Source organism: Dermacentor silvarum, chromosome 10 (assembly GCF_013339745.2).
Source record: "Dermacentor silvarum isolate Dsil-2018 chromosome 10, BIME_Dsil_1.4, whole genome shotgun sequence".
In the NCBI taxonomy this organism is placed as follows: domain Eukaryota; kingdom Metazoa; phylum Arthropoda; class Arachnida; order Ixodida; family Ixodidae; genus Dermacentor; species Dermacentor silvarum.
Window position 1 is genome coordinate 36,342,849 of NC_051163.1, and position 25,624 is coordinate 36,368,472.

General features: G+C 45.0%; 1 protein-coding gene across 1 annotated transcript in view; it reads left to right on the plus strand.

The window, feature by feature from the left end:
- The first annotated feature begins 1,157 nt into the window (after positions 1–1,157).
- The window catches only part of LOC125941000 (uncharacterized), a 97,680-nt gene continuing 73,213 nt past the window's right edge, over positions 1,158–25,624 (plus strand). The window contains exons 1-2 of the mRNA XM_049657869.1: positions 1,158–1,251; positions 7,414–7,495. Of these exons, the coding sequence (XP_049513826.1) occupies positions 7,442–7,495 (54 nt within the window). The 5' untranslated portion in view covers positions 1,158–1,251; positions 7,414–7,441. The remainder of the gene's footprint in view (positions 1,252–7,413; positions 7,496–25,624) is intronic.

Genomic DNA, 25,624 nt, shown 5'->3' on the forward strand with positions numbered 1-25,624 from the left:
TTCCAGACTTCGTACCCATCTTTCTTGCAGACTTTTAGCGGTGTTTTTTGGCCCTTCGAAAGTTAAGCCCGTCAATAGATTCTGTAGTCATGGTATCTGATTATTTGCCCTTGTCCACTTCATTCACAGCACCTAATGACTACCAGGTTGTGCGAGCGCTTAACTCATTAGTACCTCAACACTTAACTAATATGTATTGGGTCTAGGTACCTGGGCATACAGGCCATAGTTCTAAATGAAACAGCACATTAATTTGCGAAGGCGACTATAGTTGGCCCAGCCATTCAAGTTATCTATACATCAGCCTTGATCAGAGTTGCAAGATTTCGCAGGCAACTGATGCTGCGAGAATTCTCTGGACCATCTATAAACATTTCCTTGGATTCTAAACACTTAATGTAGCACTGCAAAATTAATCTATGTGAAACGCGCAATACCGAAGCAGCTATTAGTAGGCTACGCTGTCGCATACCTTCTTTAAAGTTTTTACTTATGCAGGACTAGTCTGACACCCTCACCAATTTGTCACATGTGTAAGGAAGATGCGACCATCAAACATAAAAAAAATTTATTGTTGACGGTTTATTAGCTTGGGAAAAGGAACCTTAGAAAAACCACTCCGGCTTCTTGAATTAGATTTAACTGCTCAAGTTTTACTATCCTTGGGTGCCTCTACTCGTGGGCACAGCAACGGGGAGGTTAGCTCTGTACTGTACAGCGACTCTACTTTAGGCCCATATACAGCCGTGTTCAATCCTTTCCACTTCACTATTATATTAAATATAATCACTTGCATGGCGCTCTTTGGCCAGAACGGGCCCTTTAAGCATCATATATCATCATCACGTTTATAGTCAATGCATCCAGGTAAGGGCGGATGTGCGGATCCGGCTAAGTTAGCCGAAACAAATCGGAGGCAGACTACCATAACGTCATGACGCATGCACTTTGCGGGTGCCGAAAGAAAACCTGGTTCGTAGAAACGTGTAATATAATAAATCGTTTTGAACGCTCTGATGATTGCCCTAACGTTTTGTTTATTTAATAAGCTAGTCGCTTCATTTACCACACACACAAAAAAAAATAACAAGTAGGTAGTATCACATAGGCACTCAATCAAGAAATATTTTCACTGTAGATGGCAGCGCTGTGATGAGCTCACGTGGAGCCCGGACAAAAGAAGATAAAGAAGAACGAAGGCGGTTGAAGACCAGTAGCACCACAAGTGAAGACCAAACAAGCAGCGCACCGGTGAGTGATGATAGATGAATTTACTACTTTAATTAGTGACGACTATAAGATCGGCCGCTGTCCGGAAGATCGGCTCGAACTCGAACACCATTCCTGTCGCTCGTCGATCCATGAGGCTGTGAAGGAAGGAACTATTGTGTCCCTTCATAGCCTTTTAACTTAGTAATGCACTACTTGCGTATGTTATTTCACCACGTCCGTCCTCCCCACCCCTCTCTCATTTGACTATTACCCCATTCCCCATCCCCCCGCGTAGGACAACCATCCAGGTGATCTTCTGTTCAATAACGCTGCCCTCTGCATTTTAATTATTAGGCGAAAGCCTTATATGGCTCGTTTTGAGGTGACCTTAAAAAATTGGCTCCAAAAATCATAAAGTATGTACAAAAAATTGGTAACTTCATCGGTAATCTGTAATCGGTAATTGCAAACCCCATAACAATATATATCAATCAATAGGTAATTGCATGAGGAATGTAAATATAGATAATGATCATGGTAGTCATCAAATTATTATGATAATTAGCATAACAAAGCGGAAAAATAGGTCATAAAACCCGCAAAGTGGCCAAGAACCGATAATTAATTATAGTAATGGGTGTAAGTATGGTTATGATGGTAATGATAATGATATAAAATGTGTATACAGAAAGGTGAATGAGGTGAAGTAAGAGTGAATTGATGGCGAATGAAAGGGGTTTAGTTGGGTGATAGGAGTCAAATGAAAGGTAATGACGATATATCATCATCAGCCTATATTTATGTCCACTGTAGGACGAAGGTCTTTCCCTGTGATCTCCAATTACCCCTGCCTTGCGCAAGCCGATTCCAACTTACGCCTGCAAATTTCCCAACTTCATCACCCCACCTAGTTTTCTGCCATCCTCGGCTGCGCTTCCCTTCTCCTTGGTATCAATTCTGTAACTCTAATGGTCAATCCTACGCATTAAATGGAATGCCCAGCTCCCTTTTTTCTCTTAATGTCAATTAGAATATCGGCTATCCCCGTTTGCTTTCTGATCCACACCACTGTCTTCCTGTCTCTTAACGTTAGGACTAACATTGTTGTTTCATCGCTCTTTGTGCGGTCCTTAACCTCTTCTCGCGCTTCTTTGTTAACCTCCACGTTTCTGCCCCATATGTTAGCACTGAGAGAATGCAATGATTGTACACTTTTCTTTTCAACGACAGTGGTAAGTTCCCAGTCAGGATTTGGCAATGTGTGTCGTATGCACTCCAACCCAAAGTTGATCATCATCATCATCATCATCAGCATCATCATCATCATCCTATATTTATGTGCACTGTAGGACGAAGGACTCTCCCTGTGATCTTCAATTACCCCTCTCTTGCGCTAGCTGATTCCAGCTTGAGCCTGCAAATTTCCTAACTAATAAAGGAGTACAGGAGGTATACGTGAATATCTTGGCAAATATCTACGTGGATTCTGCAACTACCTTTGTTCTCCACCAGAAAAGTAGAAAATTACCTATCAAGATAGGGTTCAGGCAAGGAGACAAAATCGCTCCAATGCTATTCACTGCATGCTTAGAAGTATTCAAGCTCTTAGACTGGGAAGGCTTCGGAGTGAGGATGAACGGCAAATATCTCAGCAACCTTCGGTTTGCAGATGACATTGTCCTATTCAGCAACCATGGGGACGAATTACAACAAATGATTGAGGACCTTAAGCGAGAAAGTGTAAGCGTGGGGTTGAAGATAAATATGGCGAAGACAAAGATAATGTTGAATAGTCTAGCCAGGGAACAAGAATTCAGGATCACCCATCCGCCTCTAGAGTCTGTAAAGGAGTACCGTTTATCTAGGTTAATTACTGACAGGGGACGCTGATCATGAAAAGGAAAAAAAAGGGGGGCAACTTGCACTAGTGGTGCAAGGCTGGAGTAGACAGCGGAGCTGGTGATCGACCTAGCTTTTTCCAGGTTTTACTAGGCTTTGCTAAGTTTTGCTAGGAAACGCTAAGTGGGCTGCTAGGTACGGTATTCCGAATCGGCTCCCCGCCGGCGCGCAGATTCTGGCTTGGCCGCGCTTCCAGATGAGCGGCTTCTTCTTCGGGTGTCCGGATCTTCTTTGGTCGTCCCATGTCAAGGCTACATGTATCCGCCATAGAGTCAACGAGAGTTGTGTCGCCGTCGCGGCGGCTCCGAATTTTATCTCCCTGGTGACGTCACGGCGAAGCTGCGCCTCCACATTTGCCGGGGCGTGGCCGGTCGAAACCTGCCGAGCTGCTGCCGACGCCGCCCGCGTTTCCACGGCGCGAACGCGGGAAACTGGGAAACGCGGGCGCCGTCGGCAGCAGCTCTACGCGTTGCCTCGTTGGTGCTGCTACAATTTCTATCTCTCTCTATCTCGCTTTCATTTTCTCTTTCCCTCTCTCGAGCATTGGGCGCGCCGGGCGCATGCCCTTCTTCCCTCTCCTTAACGTCCCATATGAAGGCTGCATGTGCATGGCACGGAGAGGAGACGAGGCACACGCCGCTCCGCGAGGTAGTTGCTAGGCAACGCAGTGACGTCAAGCTCGGCGAGGTTTGGCGGCAGGCGGCACTTTTTACGGTTAGATAGAATAGCTTCGCTGTTAAAAAAGAAAAAGAAATAAAGTTATGCGCCCTAATACTTCGGGTTGATCTAAAGAAAATTACAGAGCTTCCGAGCAAGAGGGAGGATAGAAGTGAGGATCAATGTAGAAGCGTTAGCACCAACCGGAGACGTCCTTTAGTTAGCTTCTACACTGGCTAAGATACACAGAAAAAAAATTTAGTCACTGTTCCATATGCATAAAGTCGCTGAGCAAGTGCCTGCAGCGCGCGAACCTTTCACATTTTTTTCTTGTTCTAGCGTTCCTGGCATGGCATTTGGCGCTCTATTGGTGGCGCTAGCGATCAACTAACATAATTCATATAACACCTCATTCGACTAAAGTTACACGTCTTTGTGAAGGACTCGTTTTCTTTTGAAGTTTGTATTGAGCTCAATGTTTTGTACATAGCTTTATATATCTCCCCGTCCCCTCAACCATCAATGCAGCAGGGGAATAAACCGGTTCATTGACTAGAAAGTCGAAGTGTTGGAAAAGAGCGAGCACATTGTGTGACAGAGATAGCAACATAACGACTGAAAGCTTAGCGAGTCGGTAGTAATTCATACTGTAGGCCCCGCAATAAGCGCACGGACGAGAATAGAGGTCAGTCTTCCTTACCTATCCTTCTCGTCTGTATGTTTATTAATGCGAAAGCATTACATGGCTCATGAAGCGGAAAATCCGGCGTAGTCGGCGTTGGCTTGACCACGACATGGTCCAAAAAGTTGGGAAGGTCTAAGTAAGCCAGTCAAGGCAATTGATGACATCAATAAAAGTTACTTTTGGCAGGTTTACTTAAGGTCGATTTCATTACGGCACTCGAAGAGACGACCACTGGTGGGAGTCGAAGCCACGATCATTGTTGTTAATTAAGGCACAGTTAATTAAGAGAGTTAATTAAGGCACTTATACCCGTGACCTTTGGTTGAAATCGAACCATTGATCTTTTGTGGCAGTCAGACCCAGGACCTTTGGTGTTAATTAAGGCGAATGTAATTAAGGCGCAGGTAATTAAGGTACAGTTTATTGAGGCTTAGGTTTAATTCAAATAGCGTTAATTAAGGCACTCGAACTCATAACCTTCGGTGGGAGTCCAACCTTCTACCCTTGGATGTCACAATGCTTTTGCATTCATCCACATAGGCCTAACTAAGTGTGCCTTGAATGTTTGGCAGTGATTTGGATAAATTGTACGTGCAAAAGCCACAATCTGATTATGAGGCACGATGTAGTGAATGACACTGGAATATTTTGGCCATCTCAGGTTTTTTTACTGTGCTCCCAATGTACGATACACGGGTGTTTTCGCATTTGGCCCGCACAGAAATGAGGCCGCCGCCGCCGGGATTCGATCCCCCGACCTCGTGCTTAGCAGCGCGAAGCATACGCCAAGTTATTGCGCAGACCACAATATGTGACCAAGAAACTCGTGCGAGCACGGAAACGTCTTTGTTTTTGCAACTTGACTTGGTCAATGAGCGCTAGTTCTTCATCCTACCAGACTTCGCTGGCCGCTGCTGTTGCCTTAGTGTTGTTCAATACCTCACATACACTACACCACGTGCTTAATAAAAAGGCTCATATGTCCACTTTAGTACTGCTACAGATGTGATTGTTACCGGCTCTGTTCAAGGAATTAAACTATGAAACAAGAAAGGGTAAAAATATTTTCACAATTATACGCGTTCAAACACATGGAGCCTTTTATTAAAGCCTGGCTTTCTATGAATTACTCCACGTGCTTAGACATTCAAATGCGCCATGTTTTTTATGAAGCGAGGATTTCTAATAATTCCTTCACGTGGTTTTGGGCGTGTGCTTGGTTACTTTTTCGCCACTAGAGGACGCCTTTACCGGAGAGTGTACATACATAACGGAGCAAATATTCGAAACTAGATGGGGCATGTGTATGCAGAAGCAAAAATCCGGAGACCACTCAGCACATCTCGATGGAATGCGTAGGGGTTCACACAATGAGAACCGTAGGTAACGTACCTTCCACTAGCAATTGGGTTTAAAGTGGACGGAAGCACCAACCGGTCAGCAGTCGAGATAAGCAAGAGGCGTTCAGAGTATTGGTGGAAAAAAAGCGGGGAAGAGATTGATACGACCTAATTTCTTGGTTACGGGGTGGGGTTTCTCCGTGTCTTGGCGTTCTGCCATTCGAGGGCGCAGTTGTTACGCTGCAAAACATGGTGCTTATACAAGATTAACTGTTACGTGCTCGATATCGCTATGAAAATGGAACACACATTTGATGACGGGAATAAAAAAATCCGAGGACGCTTGAGATTCGCATTTGAGAGTGGAACGCGATACCATTCAAAGATCCCTGAATGCATGTCAGGCTGCCCGGCAACTGCAGCTTTCTTTTTTCTCCACCTTCGCCTCTGCGCGCCGCTGTTGGTATGGTAGAAATGCTGGAAAAGGGGGTTTGAGTTTCCTCGTGAAGGAATTATGTTTTCTCGTACATTCAAATTACAAACCGACGCTCATGACTGTAGGTCTCGGTTAAGTTGTACTTTACAATTTTTCTGACAGATTTAACTTTGACAAATTCAGTTTTATTCACTAACGTCTTGCGTCACGCGGAGAGCCTGTTTGATCGGAGAGACAAAATCATCCACGGTTCGGGAGGATTTTCTCCGCGACCGACGCCGGCGCGCCGACGCCGGATTTTCTGCGACATGGGGGCCCTTAATGCTATCGCGTTAAAAAGTAGCAGTTTCGCCCGAAAGGCAAATCATCGGTCGCGATAGCCTAGACAACCATACCGTATAAACCTATTAAACATTCGCTTACTAACTAAACTAACAAGCACGCTGACACGCGTGCAGCGATAAACATGAGCACATCTCGCTCGATCACTGCGGAAACTCGCTGTCAAAACGCTGGAGTGAAGAGGCGCGGCAGCAGCAGCGAGCGAGTTGACAATCGTGCGGTCTCACGCTTCAACGCGAACTAATCGTCGAAAGCACAGCGCATACAAAGGTACCGGCACTAGTTGCACTGTGTCTTCACCGCAGATCGCTTTGAAGATGAGGTCCGCGCGCGCGCGCACTTTTTCCACGTCGCAGATCGCTTTCAAGATATGGCGCCCGCGCGGCCGTCGCCGGAGTGCGACTCCTTGCCCTCCCTCACCTCCCCCCCCCCCCGCTCCTTCCTCACGCACGACAGAAGAAGCGCGCCTCTGCACCGCCTTTCTCCCTCGCGCGCGCGAAATTGATCCGTGATCGTCGGCTGACCCTCGCAAGCTTTCACTCGCACATACACCGTTCGGCGCGCTTAACGTGGTTGGACTTTACACGGAACTTCACAGCAACGTCGACAACCACGGCGACGGCAGAAATGCGCTTCGAGTGTTCATATATTTGCTATCGCAATAAAATTAAAATGCACGCAACATGTCTTCTTGCATAGTATTTGCATATATATTCTAGAAAGCTTCACCTGCACTTAACTAGCTCGTTGATTCTGCCACATTTGTTTATTACTGCTGCCGTAATGAGCGAGTCTTTCATCGCGAGGAGTCGTTGGAATGATTCTTTTTTTTTCTATTTCAGAACCTAGCACCCAAGAACTGGCGAAACGATGTGCCTCTGCGAGACTTCTTTCGAGGTCACCTTGCTGTCCGTCTTTTGCCTCGTGAGTCCCACTCAATTGGTACACTAAGCGAGGGTGCCCTTTTTACAACGGGCGGGAGGAGAACAAAAAACTTCAATAGTGGCCACGCTTTTGTGCTTGAAACAGCTTGAAGAAACACGCGCAGATGAAACAAAAGTATAAACAACTGTTTAATAATGATGACAATTCGGGTAAAGTTAGCACAGACACGAACCATAGCATGGGGCGTCTGTAGACTGAACTCTTTCCGTCCCGCGCCCATTGGGCATCGTTAACGCTCTAGCAATTGTTTGAAACGCCGCTTTCGAGACCAACCGCGCCGCTCACATACTGCGCTATCGGACGTGAAGGAGGAGAACTCTATTTTATTTTTCTAAGCAGTTCGCTTTTTTCTCGCGAGGCGGTGATTTTTAAACGCGCTCCGAAGCTTCGCGATCGTCATAGCAGAACCCAAAAATGTCCGGCTCCGGAAAGGGCGCGCACTCTTCGGGTGAGCGCAGATTTCGCGATACCGCGGGCTCTGCGGCTGATCTTATCGATACATCGAATAGCAGTGAGCCAGAGGACGCTTAATTTTTGTCGAACTTTGAGTCTGAAAGCGACGACGACGCAATCATATCTTCAACATAGAAAACAGTGCGTCAGTATTGGATCGAAACTTTCATCAGTAAGAACACTAACACAAGGTGTTCCCCAGAGAACTGTACTTGGGCCTATTTTATTAATTTTTATATTAACGATATCAAATATTATTAAAGACGCACAGTTGATAGTCTACGCCGATGATACTAGCCTTTTCTTTAGTTAATTTGACATTGTACAGCTTATAGCTTTATCAAAGACGACTCTAAACTTATTACAAAAGTGGAGTGACTCAAATTTCTTAGCGATTAATATGAATAAAATTATGGCTATACTGTTTACACCACAGCAAAAGCACGTAATCTGTAACTCTGCTCTTTATCTCGGCGTGGAAAGGATAGAACTAGTAGGTAATGTAAAAACGTTAGGAGTAATTGTTGACAAACATTTAATTTGGGATGCACACATAGAATGCATTATGTCTAGCCTGGCAAGAACATGTGGTATAATTTGCCGATTACGGCACATGCTGCCTTCTAAAATAAAGCTCTTGTTATACAACAGTCTCTTCCTTCCACATGTTAATTACTGTAATCTAGTGTGGGGTACGACATTGCAAATAAACATTCACAGTTTAAAAGCACTACAAAGGAAAGCCGTCCGGCATATTATTAATGCTCCATTTGATGCACATACACTCGAAATAATTCGCGCTCTTAATTTGTTGTCTATTGAACACTTTTATGAATAGAACCTTGTCTTGAAAAGTAAAAAAAAATGTTTTTGGTCTAACAATACAGCTTTCAGAAATTTGTGCAATATAACTGATTCAACGGTAGTGTCATACGAATTTAGAACCCGGAATCAGTGGGTATTGCCTTTCTCAAGAACTAACTACGGTTTGAAGCGATTACAGAACCAAGTGGCGAGAATACTAAACTTGTGATATGCTTCTCATACTGAGCTGAACACAATTAAGAAATATATTGAAAACGAATTTAAATAAATAATGGTAAAGTTTTATGAAAACTAAATTTGCAATTTGCTTACAATGTCTCGAACCTCTTTTTATTTTCCTATTTGTTCTGCATTTTTTTTGTGTACCACTGGATAATGCCGATATTTCGCAATATAACCTCTATAGCGTAAGTCGTAGCATTTGTCTACATTTGCTACATTTGTGCATAAAGAGCCTTACATATTTGCGAGTAAATATACTTCTTAAATATAGATGTTTGTATATGTATAGGTTGTAATATGTGTTTGTAGTTTTGTAACCCATTTTTGTATTTGTATATGCTGTAACTGATGCCAAGGAAAGGGGAAGGAATCCCGTCAAGCTGCTTTTATGCAGCTTTTGTTCCTTTATTTTTCATTTATGCATTTTTTCTTATTTTTTTTCATTTTTTTTATTTATGCCCGAGCGCATAAGGTGCTCGCACCTACAATATTGGAGGGAGCATTACGTCACGCAGCCAGCCTTGGCAAGCAAATGCTTTGTGTAGCCAGCAGTGGTGGCACACGTGACGCATGGAGATCTCGGAGAATCGAGATTTGTTGTGACTTTTGGCTACCGGTAGTTTTGATTCGGTGCGCGCTCGACCGGCAGCTGCTCCCATGCAGGATGATAAAATATTTTTTTCCTAGTTTTTTTCCTTGGTTTTGTTTTTTGTTTATTTCAATAATTTCAAATGGTTTCGGATGGGTATTGAAAAAAAAATCTACTGGGAGTACTAAAACCTACCGCGCGCTCTGACGTATCCTCCGAACCCTGACGTTTCCACCACGTGTTGGGCCACCACAGTCGGCATCAATCGCGTTGTGGTAGGCTCCCTCCTATTTTTTTCCGTCCTCCATGACTGCAGCATATGAATGGAGTGACGTAGCTACACTTCCACACGTAAAAGAAGAAGCCGCCTAGCAACTGATTTGTGTTGTGACAGTCTTATGAGAAGGCACCGTCTGTGCGTGTAGTGAAGTGTATGTGTATGTCGCCACGTGGATAATTTCAACCTGAGTCGCAATGGGTAATCGTTCTAGTTGTGGTTTACAGCTTCGCTGTCCAACCACCTTCATAATGTGGATGAACACCATTTTTTACCCGCCTCAAACACCGCCCTAATATCAGCAATAGCAGCAACGCCTCTTCTTACATGCTAAACTCTCAAGCGCACTCCTAAACGTGAACAACGTCCGCATTTAATATTATTCAATTCTCAAAGGCAACCAGAAACCTAATAAGATTTTTCCCGACCCGCCCAGAGTAGCCTACATACGCAGCACGAATTTCAAGGACAATGTTGTACATGCCAAGCTAAGGATAAAGAGAAAGCCAACATACGGTCCCTGTGGGATCCCCCGGTGCTCTACATGCAAACATGTACAATCTGCCACAACAGTAGATATTTCAGCTTCAACTTACCTTCACAAGTCAACTTCGAGTTTGACCTGTACGTCAAGCAACTTAGTCTACTGTCAAGACTGCCCACTTGAGCAAGTAATACATAGGTGAGACTGGACGACAAATTAAAGACTCAGTGACCATTGCGCAGATACAAAAGACAACTTACCGAAAGCAGTAGCCAGCCACTTCAAAGAACACGGCCATGTATTCGACGAAGTAAGGCTCTATATGCCAGAAACAAATTTTCGTTCATCGCGTCAGACAATATACGGAATCGTATTTCATACACAAGTTTAAATGCCTACACCCGATGGGAATCAATACGGCACGGAGCAACTTAGAATGTGTAAAAGCTGTAAAGCTTAACAAAGGCACAAAAACACGGTATGCCACCACAGAACCTCGATTCCTAAGCTCACCTACTCCTCCTCCCCTGTCCTTACCCTACCCCTCAACTTAATATTTTCTTTCCACGCTTCTACGCACATATCAACTATACAAGCCCCATTTCAGGGTACACCTGCTCCCTCTCGCTTCTTCGGTCGTTTTTATTGCGATATCAATTATATGGACACTCCAAAGCAGATTTCTGCCGTCGGCGTCGCCGTCGCCGTTGCCGTCGCCGTTGCCGTCGCCGTGAGGTTCCGTATGACGTCAATGGAGATGAAATCGTCGCCGCGCGCCGCCGAACGCTGTATGTGCGCGTGAAAGGGCGCGAGGGACGCGCGCTTTTCACGGGAAGTGAACGCACGGCGGAGAAAAAACGCGCGTTCTGTGCCGTGCTCCCTTAAGGGCTGCAGAAGTAGGCGTCTCTTTCCTCCTTTACAATCACCATATATGTAGAGCAAACGCGCCTTCTTCTGACGCACGAAAGGCCGTGGGGGGGGGGGGGGGGGCAGGGAAGGGAGGCGACGTTTAGCTGCGGCACCAAGTGCCTATTTATATGAGAGGCTCCGGCAACAGTCACCAACGCCGCACGCATTTTGTGCGAACGCGGGCAAAACGCCGACGGCGTCGACAACAGTGCTGTGTGTTGCCGGTGCTGCTGCATGTCCAAGTTTGTACAGCGGATAAAACTACTATCCTTACTCCGTATAGCTCTGTACTAAGTTGCTATCGCAATTGATGCTTCGCCTTTCGGGTGAAACTGCGACAACTTTTCTTTTCTGCTTCCTCCTGTATTTTTGTTCCAATTTCTCAAGCCGCAGCCGACACGTAATTAAGATCAAAATTTTGTTTTTGGCGCCTCCACCAGAAAGGGTGACACTTCTGTATACCGTCATGAAGAAACCTACGCCGATCCACTGAGGTTAACGTCCCTTGAAGGACCAACCCGCTGAATAGCACGGTGTCTGCTCCCCTCCTGTTCTTTGCCACAGACTCCATGTCGCCCCTTTAATACTTTAAATTTTCCCGGCGCACTTCTACTGGACCAGTCAGGTATTTCTTTGAACTCGTGTCCCTTGGGCTGCTCCCGCAATCAGCGCCTGAGCGGACCATTCTACTAAAGCCACAAAGGTACGTCGACTATGACACCGGTGGTTTCTGTCCATTTCTATGAAAATTTACCGTCCTCTCGCTGCCTCGATAGCCGTCCTTCACCCCGCTCTCCCTGTCCTTTCTTTTTTTTGTCTCCTGCCCCCAACTTTCCCCCGTTCTCTTCCCCTCGTCTTCGTGCCCCCGTCCTCCCAACAACAATGCCTAGAAACGCCAAATGTCAGCGCTCATTTTCGTTTCGGTCTATTCCTTTACAACCAGCCGCCACCGACAATGATCTCATGTGAAGTCATTCTACGAACCCATAAGAATAAGGAGCCGAGGATGACGAGGCCGCCTTTGTCAAAGATAGGTCCACCTATCGAAATGTCAGCAGCCTTTCGGAGCCATTTTATCCCTGCGTATGTAACGTCTGCACAACTCCCTAAAAATAAATCCTACCAAAACGTCTTTTATGCATTTTCATTCATATCATAGGACAGGTGAATTTACTCCCACTGTCAACCTAAACTCTCTTGTCATCAGTGCAGTAAACGAACATTCATTTCTTGGTATAATTCTCGATTCTAACTTAAAATTTAAAATTTGAAGCGCAAACTTGCTCTTGGTATTTGAATTTTACTTAAAGCTAGGTATTATTTTAGCAAACCAACATTGCTAACTTTGTATTATTCATTAATTCAAAGCCACGTCAATTAATGTATTACAGCGTGGGATAAGACATATCCAACACATATAGCAACGCTACAGCATTTGCAGAATCAGGCCATCCTGATATTCTACTGTAGTGTTTCTGATGTGCTTCAAAACCCCAGCCTACTGTCAATAAATAAACTTCTTAAATATAACTTGGCCGTAATGTTATTTAAAGTAGTAAATTGTCCTCCCCCAGTAAATACATTTTCTGAGGTTACTTTGGTAAACTTGCACAAGGTTTGCAGCTAACAATAATTTCCTATTGCCACTAATACATACTAATTATGGAAAACAATCTGGATATTTCACAGCATTGTCTACTTGGAACAACCTCCCACTAGATGTCAAGCGCCCTTCTTCATTTGGTCTCTTCAAGGAAACCTTACTCACTTTTCTACTAGAGAAACAAAATTGTTCACATATCTAGTCTATTCACTTCCTTCCGGCTCATTTCTCTTTCGTTTCTTTTTCCTTTATATGATTTGCAATTATGCACACAATTTTTTTCGTTTGTTTTGCTGTGAATGCTTTAGCTACTGTCTTAATTGTACTAAATGTTATTGACTTTGTATTATTTCCAGTTGTACTTCATTTACTTTGACTAATATTCCACTTGGTGATTAGTACATTGCTGTTTTAAGCTATAAATTGGCAAACATGTATAGTTTCTGTCGGGAGGTCTCCTTTCAGCTACATGCTCTGGGACCTCATTCTGTATACTTACTTAAGCATGTATTCCACTTACGAAAGAAATAAACTGAAACTGAAAGTGTGCTGCTGCATCTGTCGTCCCCTTTCTGGATTTTGGAAGGAGAACAATAATCTAGGTTTATTTTCTGTGTACATCTGACATCATTGACGCTGAAATTGGAATTGCATGTTTTATTACAGCTAATGAACGTGATGACCTTTACCCTTGGACTCAACGTAGCCAATCAACTACGTAAGTCAAAATCTGTTAATGAATCATCACAAACACCTTATTTTTTTTCTAAATGACGCCAAATGCCACCACATTGTCGAATTGGCTATCTCGGCAGTTCTCATTGTACCAAGGGACAACTATGACCTCTCTGATTTGTTGAAAGCATCAAGATTGCAGAAATGGTCGTGTCGCCAATTGCTATGTTGATAGTATGCAGGCGTGAAGTCACAGTAGCGTTAGGTCGCGGTTGTAAACGGGAGACGCTTTATGCCTCACCGCTCGGCTACAGCAAAAAATGACCTTACTAAACGCTGCACTATTGGGTGGCTTTGTCTTTTTGCATTTTCTGAAAGCTTTCTTGATACGCCCCGGATCCAAGAGCGGTGGCGTCTGCATATACGTGTTAGGGCCCACAGCAGGCTGAACTATAGCGGAATTATGAGACCATGTTCTTCAATCAAGCTTGGAAACTTTATAAATTTTCTAGTACTAATCTTGACTAGCCAACAGGCAAGGACACAGGGTAAAGCCCTGGAAACCTTTCTCCTCATTGAAGTGTTTCCAATTGAAAAACATTATTAGGGAAAATGTTTTTGTTATTAAAGTACCTGTTCATCCCTCTCTACATGCCTTTTATTCTTTGGTTTCATGCGATTGTCACAACGAAAAAGCTTCTTTTTGAGAAAATGGCATACCGCTCTAAGAACCTTGTGCTGTCGGAGTAAGAGAATCCAGATTATGATAAATCCCCAAAGTCTTCTGAATAAAACTAAATTCTGAGCTCACAGTTTTTGGCAACGCGCCAGTCACTAGACTATATGTATACGCTCGTCTTGTCTATGTCGCAGCGTGCATCCTGAGGTGAAAGCGGATGTACTTAACCTGCTGGACGTCTTGGCTTTCAGAATCGTATATATTATTGAACAGGTCTGGAAAGGTTGACGGTGGTTTAAGAAGCAAGTATTGGCGGTTCAAAGAAAGTGAAACGAGAGCATTGAATGGAACGCTTCATTTCGCATACGTTCATCCTAAGCTTCCAAATGTTTTTGTGCACAGGATGTTTATGTTGCGGCACATCTTAAAGGTAGAAAACGAAGCAGAAAGCCAACCATCTCACTTGCCACTGCCTTGATTTAAAATGCTTGCTCATATCACCCGTTCATCCATGTTCTTTGTTGTGTTCCTTTGCGGAATGATATTCTAGGGCTACTATCACTTACATGGCAATCTCGCTTCATAATAATGGAACAGAGGCAGTATAAATTGCACGCTTAATTTTATTTTATTTCAGAAGCACATTTCTGCCATCACCATGCTATATTTATACGTGATTGGAGCATCTGCGGTGCTCTCCGTGGTCCTAATCATCGGCACCATGAGTGTAAGAATTTTACCGACAATCATGTGACACTCCCAAAGTGCACCTGATGCACGACTGTATCGTTGTACCTGCTCATTCGATTGAAATAGAGACACTAAAGATAACACTAAGTGGAGATGAATTAGCAAATACTTCTGGACGAAGACCATAATAGCTGATATAACCAGCAGAAGAGGCTTAGTGAGAGAAGCAAGAAATATAGATGTTTGGAGACGCGGACAGGAAGTTCTTCGTAACGTCCCAGATGTTTACGATGATTTCTCAAGGAAGTTTTGTTTGGTCTGTAAAGATGAATAGTTTGTATTTTAAAGGAGCTGAACATTTAACTTAGTTAATTAACTTAGTTAATTTGCAGACTTTGTAATTCGGTATAGCATCCCAATTTATGAGCAAACAAACAAAAAAGAATATACTACGTACCGTTGCTGTGGTTATGGCGTAAAACACAAATAAACATTAGACCTCCTTTTCTCATTTAATATTGAATGTATTCCAATATTAACGATGTTGAAGTTCTGAAAACATAAAATAAAAAAAAAACAACCTAACCAGATGCATTCTTTTTCTTTAATGTCACTTTAAGAGGAAGCGTTAGCTCAGGGCCTACACCGCTGCCGCCTTTTCACATACGTCTAAAACGCAGAAATGCTTACAAATCCTTAACTCTGCACCAAAAATTCATATCGCAGTGCTGTAGATTACATCTATTAGATCATCTAAAGCGCACAAACTTGATATACTATCTTACGGGAATTTGTTACAACGTTTACAGTGGTTTTGCGAAAATCGTATACACATTGTAGTGGCGTACTTGACAGCCATGTATAATAGAGCATTCTTGTCTGCTTTAGATGTACTATTTTATGCATTTTGTGGAATAGTGATATCGTTAATTTCATTGCTGAGTTAAAAAGTTACCAACTTCGTAGATTGTTGTCTCAAAATTTGCGATTGTTAACGGTGTTTTTTAAAATATTTCACCGCTAAATCAAGAATTCGCTTCAAAACAGTCACTCGATTTAAAACTTTTCTTTTAAACCCAACAAACCTCAATATATTTGCTGTGGTGATTGTTGAAGAAAAGGATTTCTCGGTTCGCAAGCGTTTAGATAGGAGACCCCCACCTGAGGTTTACTCCGAGATTAGGCGGTTGTCCCGAATTCGCGCCGAGAAAACTGCGCGAAATGAACGTGCTCACAAGACAGTGTATTTACGAAAAGTGTGCCTTCGTGTGTGTGGGTGTGTGTGCCGTTTCATATAGGCTAACTGACGCTAAAGTGCATCAATCAATCAGCTCTAACGTTATTTTGCGATTACGCGAGTCCTGATTGCGAACCTTAAGATATAGAACCTATAGAAATATACGACGAAGTTGGACTCTGGTTCTATGTGTATAGTTGCCTGAGAACAATGTATGGGCGTGTGCAATCACTCAGAAGTAGTTTTGAGCTTGTAAGCAGATTGAATGCACACGAAAATTAGCGTAGATATATTAACACGTAAGTACGTTGGTTGCGATGCTTCGCATGAAGTTAGACAAGCTATATGTATATAGAGGCGTGCTCTGAAATGCCGTTTATATATGCGGACGCTACAGTGCATAGTTGACTCGGGAAACGTTATTTTGTATTTAGCTCCTGAACGCGCTTCCATATGGCCGGGTAAATAGCACTTGGGTCAATTTCGTGAAGCAGCCATGATGTCTTGCAATGCGGCCTTCATTCAGGAAAATTAAGGCGTGCGCCTCATTTTTCGTGACTCCAAAAATCCGGCTATTGATATTTCTTCCCACTACCTGTGTCATTATTGCCTAGCCTGGGGCAGTTTTCTCCCGCGGCAAGCAATATTGTTCTCGTTAAACAAATCCGAGCCGCCCGAATGAACGCCTTTGAGCGTGGGTTGTTTGAGCCGTACTTGAAATGGGAGAGGACTTCTTCCTGCAGTAGATAAAAAAATAAGCTGCTGCTGCTGCCGATGATGATGCTGATGCTGCTGATGATGATGATGGCTAGCAAAGTGCATTTATACAGTGACACTTCCTCCCATTAATGCGCAATAATCTCACAGGTCGGCCGTATTACCTTTTGACGTCGCACAAACGGTTAAAATAAGGGATTATCCTTTTGTTGCAGGGCAGCAAGAAGTTTGTGAACTTATTCGTACTGGGTGCGATGCTACGAGTAGTGTACTTTTGCATTCAGCTGGGTTACTTCACCTTTGAGGCAAGTTCATTTTATCTATTAAGCGAAAAAAAAAAAGCTCTCTTTATAACTGTCATTACCTGCACTGTGGAAGAAACGTGGTATAGTGCTTTGCGTATATAAGCACGCCAGCAGTAGCTTTCTCAGTGTTTACTTTGTTGACAATATGCATTTAAATGGTGGGCCCAAATAACTACAATTTAACAACTCTATCGCTATGCCGCTTGGTAATAATTCTTCGAAATCACCAACCCCCACTTAATTTTCACGCATTCCCTCCTAATTAAACGGCACCGATTATCTACCATTGTGCGTTTTCATGGCAAGCAGGTCTCTGCCGCTGCCGACCTGGCAAACTGCTGCAGCTACAAAGCCTTGCATGTGCCTGACTGCCTAGCAGCTGTAAAAGGCCCTGGAGAAATAACGTATTCAATGTGCATATTGCAATATATTTGAAGCGAAAATTCAGTAATGTGGTAAACACACACTGCAGCTAACGAGAATGCTCACACTTTGGTAACATTTTAATCCACGGAACGTGTGACCTCATGTAATATTTTCGTTTATCCACAACAGAGGTTACAAATTCACTCTCACGGAAATTTTAATTTGGTGAACTACACCGCTTAGAGGCAATGCTGAATTGAAAACTCCAAATCAGGCGCATGCACAGTGGGAGAAATGAATGCAATATGGGATACTTGTTGATGGAAAATAGGTGTATGCACACCGCACGACAGAAATGTTATTACCTGCGTTTATTCCAAAGCCCTTGCGTCACACTTAAACATAACTGCTCTAGATGAATGGGAATGAATGAGCGCATACTCAGTGGCACATAGCGAATCGAAGAATAACGTGCTAGCGGAAATTTTGGAAATTAGAAAATAATAAAAGGTGCTAAACATCGAGGGGTATAATAAACGTTCTGTCTTGTGTATAGAAACATATAGGATGGCGTTGCATGTTTTATTTCGCTATTGATGCGCGAGCATCAAATGGCCCATTAAGCGAAAAAAATGTGCTTGATCCCTCTTATATAGGAATCGGTATAGAACACGAAAGTGAAACGTGTCTTCACAGAAGTAGTGTAATGTTTATTGCACATTGATATATAATGTCTATTGGTGTTTTGTGGCTAAAGCGCCCTTAGGCGTTGATGCACCCACGCTGACGCCTGGTGGCACGTCTCCTCCATCACGACTACCAACGTCGATGACCATGAGCAACCGTCGTGCATATGGAAGCTTCACTACGCTGCACACGCTAGCACAACGCGAAAGACGAAGCACGTAACTGACACACTAATACAACGCGCAAGACAAAGCACGTAACTGAATCGTCACCGAGTCAAATCAGCGCGTACAGCGCGTCGTAATTGCAGCCTCCGCGATCAACTTCAGAAACATTTTCAGAGCTAATTGCGGAGGCCACGCTCCGCTGTGCTGAGTACGGTGAACGCCACCTAGGTGGCGTTGGTAGTGCTTCTTGATGCCAGCGTCCCTTCGAATGCTGGCATCGAGGTGTCGTAGTGCTGAGACCACCGAAGCGTTCACTGTCGGTGCGCGTTAGTGTCATAATGCAGTACTTCTCTTTTCTGCTCGTAGGCGGCGGCACCGCCCCGAGCAAGAACGCGGGTACACGGAGGAGTGTTAGATATATAAGGCGCGTCTGTGTAGCTCTCTGCAAATGCGTTTGTGGCGCAATGGGTTAAACGCTCGGCGATCTATCGTCGCGGACCGAGAGGTCGTGGGTTCGATTTCCAAATTTTGCATGTTTGTGGAACTTTTTCTTCTGGTTTCTTTCTTTGTATTATGTTCGTGTACATTGTAAGAACGTCATTCCGTATTTCCGTATGACGTATTTCCGTGACGGAAATACGTCAGTGAAGTCTTCGTGGACCCCGGCATAAAACACTTTCGTGTTAAAAAAAAACAGCGTCTGCAGCAGCATAACGGCGCCTAAATTTTCACTGGCTGCGACGCCACGTCATCAGCGCGCCTCGACGGAGCAGATACGGCGACGCGTCGCTGAGGGGCGAGATGGGTTGTCGTCGTCGAGGCAGTCGTGGGACGTGCGCGTGCGGGTGCTGCCATCTTGCTCTGGGAAGACGGCAGGCGATCCGCATATATGTCACCCCCATTGGGCTTAGCTGCTGCGCGCGCCTGCCGGCCTTGGTGGCCGCTGTAGCTACCTTGGTTTTTCTTCGTGCACTACGTCGGTGGCATGTGGCGTTGGCACCGCAGGTTGCTGCTACTTACTGACTCGTGCAGCACGTACCGTTATGGTACATTACTAGCAGCGCAAAACTCTAAGGACCGCTCAGCGGCGTTCAATCGGGCATTCATCTTTTCGCATTCACAACTCATAAGAAGCGCTTAGGTGTCCTCGGATTTAGCCAGATGTTTGTCACTAAATACGTGCTACATTCAAGTTTTTGTTTTCCGAGTGGAAAAGAAAGCCCGCAAAACAGGGAAAAGCGCCCCAAGACTCGACGCGCGGCACTTGTCGTGTCGCTTCGCCGGCATTTTTGCGGGTCGATTCCGTTCTATGAGCCGGTTTGCTATGATTTATTATGCGAGGTACTCACTGAGGTACCTACCGATTGACCCGCAGGGGCGCCTGCGTAAGCAGGCGTTTGGTGGGTTGCGACACCACGGACCCGAGCACATGGGGGTCGGACCCTCCCACGCTTAACCGTGCGTGGCTTAGCCGTGTCCGGGGAAAAGGGGATCCTGGGGGTTGAGCCAATGCTTAGTGCTTGGACCTTTATGGCCCCTCGGCGGAGGCAACACACCCCTTTGGCCTCGGCTTCACGTAGACGGCACCCCCGGGCTGACCCACCCGGGGGAAATCGGTAGTTGCCTTTTCCTATCTCTCTCTCACTCCAACCTTCGTCTTTCTCTATCACTTTCAATCTTTCCTGTCCTCTCCTCGCTTCCTCTGACTTCTAATTTTTCCAGGCAGCAAGGGTTAACCTGGTGTATTTTATCCAACCTTGGGTATTCTATATTAGGTTATAGTGGCTACGTACAGCTGGCGTCTGCGTTTCCTTCGGGTCTCGTAGCGTCCCCTTGTTGGGCTCGGTGGTGGGCGGCTGGCATAGCTACCGAAATTAGAGTAACTTATATGGCTTTTTCGTCGTTCCCCCGACTCCCCGATCGCCCTCTTTCCAAGAGAGGGCGCACCGATGACTCGCTGAAACTTTTCGTCCAGACCAAAGAGATATACCCAAAGTACCACGTGTTAAGTTGCCAAAACACTGATAAAACTGCCAGAACTCTATCACCATTTGCTGTTGCGAAATGCCTCACTGAGAAATTAGGTCCCGGCTATAAGGTCACAAAAATGGCCAGCGGTGACCTGTTGCTAGAACTAAGTGACAAGAATCAGTTCGAGAAACTGTCTGGACTTGCTGAAATTGGCAATACACCTGTCTCGATGAACCCCCACCGTTCGCTGAACAGTTCACGCGGAGTCATATCGGAACAAGATTTCCTTGACTTGAGTGAAACCGAGCTCCTTGAGGGCTGGAAGGAACAGCACGTGACAAATGTCCAATAAATTAAGATCAGGCGGGATGACAAAGAGATCCCCACTAAACACCTAATTTTGACGTTTTGCACAAGTACCTTACCAGAATATATTGAAACAGGCTATCTGAAAATCAAACTTAGGCCCTATATTCCAAACCCTCGCCGCTGCTTTAAGTGCCAGCGATTTGGTCACGGCTCTCAAAGCTGCCGGGGCCGTACCACATGTGCAAAGTGCGCGTCGCACGATCATCCTGCGGACAATTGTACTGAGACACTACACTGCGCAAACTGCGACGGTGACCATCCTGCATACTCTCGCTCATGTCCTTCCTGGAAGAGGGAAAAAGAAATAATTACGTTAAAGATCAAAGAAAATATCTCCTTTCAGGAAGCGCGAAAGCGCATTTCCTTCCTACATATCGCAGGGTATGCTGGTGCGGCGCGTAAGGGGGCAACGCCGCAGCAGACTCCGGCATCGGCCCGGCCCACAAAGAGTGTGGCCGCGGCTGTGCCACCAGCCCCCCAGGCGACAGCAGCAAGCGCTGCTGCGCCATCTCTTAAGGAGGGCCCATCAACCTCTGGGTTGGTGGCCTCCAAGGCCCTGCTTTTTGAGGCAAGGCCTACCCTGAAGACACCCCGCTCGAATGAGCGGAAGTCCAGCGGCTCCCAGGAGTCGATGGACACAACTACAAGCCAGCCGGCGCACCCAGCGCCTCGTGAGCGGCGCGAATCTCGCGACCGCTCCAAGAAAGACAAACCACGGATTACGGGGCCTGGAAAGGCTCCGTAAGCCAACTTGAATCCTCTTGACACACAGCACAAGAACTCAAACAACATGGATACACAAATATTACACTGGAACGTGAGAGGTCTTATGCAAAACCTCGATGACGTTAAAGAGCTTTTACACAAATACAATCCAAAGGTGCTGTGTGTTCAGGAGACACATTTAAAGCAAACGCAAACAAATTTCCTGCGGCAATACGCCATCTTCCGCAAGGATCGTGATAGTGCTAACGCTCCGTCGGGCGGCGTAGCAATAATTGTTGACAAGTCAGTAGCTTGTCGGCATTTAGTCCTCCAGACGCCTCTCGAGGCAGTATCAATTCGAGCAATTATTTTCAACAAATTGGTTACTATCTGCTCCATTTACATACCACCAGATTACCACCTCAGCAAGACAGAACTCTACAACCTAATAAATCAGCTCCCTGAACCCTACGTCGTCGTCGGCGATTTTAATGCGCACAACAGTCTGTGGGGAGACTCCCGGTGTGACTCGAGGGGTCGACTAATAGAAAACTTTCTAGTGACGTCCGGTGCTTGCCTGTTCAATAAGAAAGAGCCGACATACTACAACATACATTACAATTCATATTCTTCAATAGATTTAGCTATTGGCTCTCCAACTCTTTTCCTCGACCTGCAGTGGAGTGTCATAAACAATCTTTTTGGAAGTGACCACTTCCCTGCGACATTAAACTTAGCAAAACAAGAAAACGGTCCTCCGCATCCTCCTAGATGGAAACTACCAGCGGCAGATTGGTCGTGTTTTAAAGAGTTAACATGCATATCGCCAGACTTTATCAGTGACCTTAACATAGACGACGCCGTAGCGTATTTTACTGCTTTTATTGTAGACGCAGCAGAAAAATGCATTCCTCAGACAAAGGGCAGCTCATCTAAAAGACGGGTTCCCTGGTGGAACGACGACTGCAAGGAGGCGCGAAAGAAACAAAACAAAGCATGGAGCATATTCCGCAGATTTCCAACTGCTGAAAATCTCGTTGAGTTCAAGCACGTCAAGTCACAGGGAAGGCGGACGCGCAGACAAGCAAAGAGGGCAAGCTGGGAGAGTTTTCTCTCAAGCATAAACTCTTACACGCAGGAAGCGAAAGTCTGGAATGGGTTGAAAAGACTGAACGGCCAGCAAACCCAGCCATTACCCCTGGTCGATGACCAAGGGAATACATTGAAAGACCAAGCTGACGCTCTTGGCGAGCACTTCGAGCGCGTATCCAGTTCAATTCACTATTCCGAGGCATTCTTAAAATATAAAGATATAGCAGAACACAACGTAATAAACCGCAGATGCACACATAATGAACCTTATAACCTCCCCTTCTGTATCGCCGAGCTGAAAGCTTCCCTGACTGCTTGCCTCAGCTCTGCACCCGGACCTGACAGAATCATGTACGACATGATTAAACACTTTCACGAAGACACTCTAATGACACTGCTTGCACTGTACAATGCAATATGGGCTGCAGGACACCTCCCATCTACATGGAAAGAAGCCATTGTCATCCCGGTCTTAAAACAGGGGAAGGACCCATCCGCTGTGACAAGTTATCGCCCAATTGCGCTCACTAGTTGTCTATGTAAGCTATTCGAAAAAATGATTAATCGTCGTCTTCTACATTTCCTGGAATCAAACAGACTGCTTGACCCTTACCAATGCGGTTTCAGAGAAGGCCGGTCTACAACTGACCATCTCGTGCGCATCGAAACAAACATTCGGGATGCTTTCATACATAAACAGTTCTTCTTATCTGTATTCCTGGATATGGAGAAGGCGTATGACACAGCGTGGCGTTACGGAATCTTGCGAGACCTGTCGGCAATGGGCATTCGCGGGAACATGCTAAACGTTATAGAGAGCTACTTGCAGAATCGTACTTTCCGTGTCAAAATAGGTAATGTGCTGTCCCGTTCATTCATACAGGAAACTGGGGTACCTCAGGGAGGCGTGCTCAGCTGTACGCTCTTTATAGTCAAGATGAACTCCCTCCGAACATCATTGCCATCAGCCATATCTTATTCCGTGTACGTCGACGACGTACAGATAGGTTATAAATCTTGTAACCTTACAGTGTGCCAACGACAGGTTCAAGTTGCCCTGAATAAGTCTCTACATGGGCCACAGAAAATGGCTTTAAAGTAAACCCAAATAAAAGCTCGTGTGTTCTATTCACACGAAAGAGAGGGCTCGTAGCAGACCCTGAAGTGGAACTACACGGACAGCTCATACCAGTAAACAGAGAATATAAATTTTTAGGCACAATTCTAGACTCTAAACTGACTTTCATTCCCCACATAAAGTACCTTAAAACGAAATGCTTAAAAGCAATAAACATTCTTAAAATATTGTCGCACACCACATGGGGCAGCGACAGAAAGTGTTTGTTAAACTTATACAAAAGTCTCATTCGTTCACGCATAGACTACGGTGCAATAGTCTATCAGTCCGCCGCCCCCAGTGCTTTAAAGATGATCGATCCTGTTCACCATTTAGGCATCCGCCTGGCAACCGGAGCCTTCAGAACAAGCCCTGTGCAAAGTCTTTATGTGGAGTCAAATGAGTGGCCCCTATACCTACAAAGGTCCTACTCTAGCTTTATGTATTTCCTGAAAGTAAACTCAGACTGCCGACATCCTTGTTACTCCATCATAAATGACACTACGTGTGCCACACTTTTCCAAAACCGACCTACAGCAACGGAACCCTTCTCACTGCGGGTGAGGAAACTTTGCGAAGAAAGCGGTGTTCCACTGCTTCAGCATCATGTAATGCCTCCGGCAAAGCCGTTACCGCCTTGGCAATGGCAACTTATAGAATGCGACACATCGTTTGTTGAGGTCTCGAAGTATGCCCCGGAAGTACATATCCGGATGCACTTTCGTGAACTCCAATCGAAATATTCTTGCCCGGAATTCTTTACCGACGCATCAAAGTCACATGCTGGCGTGTCGTATGCGGCAATCGGTCCATCCTTTTCTCAATCCGGTGAAATGCATCCAGAAACAAGCATATTTACGGCTGAGGCTCAAGCCCTATTGTGTGCAGGGAAGCATATAATGAAAACCAAGCTTCAGAAATCTGTTATATTCACCGACTCTTTAAGCGTAGTAAAGGCATTAATGTCTCCTCGTAAACACAAAAACCCTGTGCTCAGTGAGCTCTATTCAGTGCTATGCACAGCATATTCGTCTAACCAACGTGTCACTATATGCTGGGTACCCGGCCACAGAGGTATTGAGGGCAACATGCTTGCAGACGAAACTGCCGTTTCCCTTGTAAGGAAGGGGAACACCTCCTCTATAGCTGTCCCTGCAATAGATATGAAGCATCTCCTGCGCAAAAGCCTTAGGAGCTATTGGCAGCACTTATGGGATGCGGAAACAAGAAATAAACTTCACGTCATTAAACCAAAATTAGGGAATTGGCCACCCACTACGAAAACACGACAAACCGAAGTCATTCTTTGCCGCCTCCGAATTGGCCACACGTATGGCACGCACTCTCACCTGTTGACTGGTAATGAACCCCCTTCCTGTAGCAAATGTGGCGAGACACTAACTGTAATCCACGTCTTAATAGAGTGCAAGGAATTAGAGCCTCAAAGAAAGAAATACTTCTCCTTAGCATACAAACAACACATCCCTCTACACCCAGCAATGTTTCTGGGCACAGAACCATTTTTTGACTACAGGTTAGTTTTAAAGTTTATTGAAGATGCCTGTACATTGCGAGTCATCAGCCCCCTGCACTCGTAGCACATCCTCTCTTCAGAGGCTGCTGCTGTGACAGCAATATTGTAGAGCACGCGCCTCTCAGGCCTTGCGTTCAAGGGCCCTGTTGAGGCACCGTGCTACTTTCACGTACACATTTTATGACATCACTCCAGAACAAACCATCAATGGTCACTGCCCACATCTCTAGTCACTGTCATCATTTTAATAGTTATATATTTTACGCAAGTTACAGCGACTGATTTTAGGCCTATTTACAGCCATTCAACATCGACCATTCACAGTACATTCCTCTATCTCATAAACAATTCATTGAAAACTCATTACCATGTGTATGGCGCTCTTTGGCCATATCTGGCCCTTGCGCCATAAAACCCCATACATCATCAAGTGTT